This window comes from Merops nubicus, unplaced genomic scaffold, assembly GCF_000691845.1.
Source record: "Merops nubicus isolate BGI_N331 unplaced genomic scaffold, ASM69184v1 scaffold29891, whole genome shotgun sequence".
In the NCBI taxonomy this organism is placed as follows: Eukaryota; Metazoa; Chordata; class Aves; order Coraciiformes; family Meropidae; genus Merops; species Merops nubicus.
The window spans coordinates 1,034-2,712 of NW_008588133.1; the positions used below are offsets into that span (position 1 = coordinate 1,034).

The window sequence follows — 1,679 nt, forward strand, 5'->3', positions numbered from 1 at the left end:
GGCCGGGCGCTCTCGTTCGAGTCCTCCTCCTCTTCCTCCTCCTCCTCCTCCTCCTCTTCCTCCTCTTCCTCCTCTTCCTCGTCCCCGTTCTCGGGGATCATGTTGGGGTCGTTCTCGCTCTTGAACTTGGCCACCACAGACTTGAGGGCGCTGCTGGCGCTGCCCACCAGGTCGCTGGTGCCCGGCTCGGGGGAGCTGGCGGTGGAGAGCCCGTCGTCCGACTTGACCGTCATGGGGGAGGACTTGTGCATGTGGGTCTTCATGTGGCGCTTCAGCTTGCTGGCCTGCGTGCAGGCGTGGTCGCAGAGGTTGCACTTGTAGGGCTTCTCCCCGGTGTGGCTCCGGCGGTGGACCACCAGGTTGCTCTGGAACTTGAAGGTCTTCCCGCAGAACTCGCAGGACTTGGACTTCATGGGCGGCTGGGAGGGAGGAGGAGCGGACTGCAGAGGAGGAAGGGGCGGCGTGGCCAGGAACGGGGGCTTGCTGCCGGGCTGGAAGGGCTGCAGCAACCTTTGCATAGGGCTGGGCCGGCTCGGGGACAAGGGCGGGCTGGAGGTGTTGCCGGCCAGCTCCCGCAGCCTCCGGGAGAAATCCATAGCTGGGGGCTCCATCGCCATGGGGTTCAGTCGCAGCACCCTGTCAAAGGCACTAGGGTGATGGGTGGCCAGAGCCATTTCTTCCGCACCCAGGCGCTCAATGCGATGCGGATCCAAATGGTGCCTCGGGGGAGGGCTAAAGAGGGGCGGCGTGGGTGGGAAGCGCCCTTCTCCCAGCCCCGACGCCTCCCTCGAGACCGAGCCGGGTATTCTGAGCAGGTTAAAAGGGTTATTGTCTGCAATGTGAATCCCGTGGAGAGGTGGCTGGGAAGGGCACTCTGCACCTAGTCCTGTTGGGATACCAACCCGTGGCGTCAGGGGGCTGCCGTGCTCGCTTTCTAGGTAGATCCGTAAGCCGTGCGTGTTCTGTGCGTGCTGCAAGAGGAACCAGGCGCTGTTGAAAGGCTGTTTACAAGTCGTACACGTGTAGCTGCTGGGCTCGTCTTTACCTGCAAAATAACACAACAAGCAGCGTCAATCTCCGGCCGTCCACGGGCGGGCGAGAGCTCCCCTCCCCGCCTAAGCTCCTCTCCTCCGGGGCAGGGGGCTTCCCGGCTCAGGCAGCGGGCACAGGGGACCTGGGAGGAGGCGAGGGGTGCCACGGGGAGGTCCGGACCCACCCGAAGGGTGCCCACCTCCTCCCACCAGCCCCAGCCCCAGGTTCAAAGCTGAACCCCGGGGTAGGTAACTGAACCCCGCAGCAAAAAAAGCTACAAAATAATAGTTTTTAAAAAGATGATTAAGTCAATGGACGCCAGCGACAACTCTGGCAGATTTTATGCTGCAAGATGCTGCTAACACTTACACTGGGAAAAAAACAAATTTAGGTAAATAAATAGATAAAGAGAATTATATAGAATACATCTCCTTCTGAAAAGCACTCCAGAAACCCACGGATGTCGGTTCACAGCAGCAACCCAAAACCTCCCAACTGCAACCATCAAGTTCTTGGCGGCCTCCTTGTTTGAGAGACTAACAATTTGTACAAAATTAGGCAGCATCTCCTGCTCCTTAGCAGAGTTTCATCTCTAGGGGGAAAAAAAAAAAATGAAAAAAAAAAAGGAGGAAAAAAAGAAATAAAAT

General features: G+C 58.2%; 1 protein-coding gene across 1 annotated transcript in view; it reads right to left on the reverse strand.

Annotated features, from left to right (window-relative positions):
- LOC103781461 (B-cell lymphoma/leukemia 11A-like) overlaps nt 1–1,045 on the reverse strand; it is a gene marked incomplete at its 5' end in the record, with an annotated part of 2,027 nt that extends 982 nt beyond the window's left edge. The window contains 1 exon segment of the mRNA XM_008949181.1: nt 1–1,045. This exon segment is cut by the window's left edge and continues 10 nt beyond it. Coding sequence (XP_008947429.1) covers nt 1–1,045 — 1,045 coding nt within the window.
- Between the last annotated feature and the right edge of the window lie 634 nt (nt 1,046–1,679).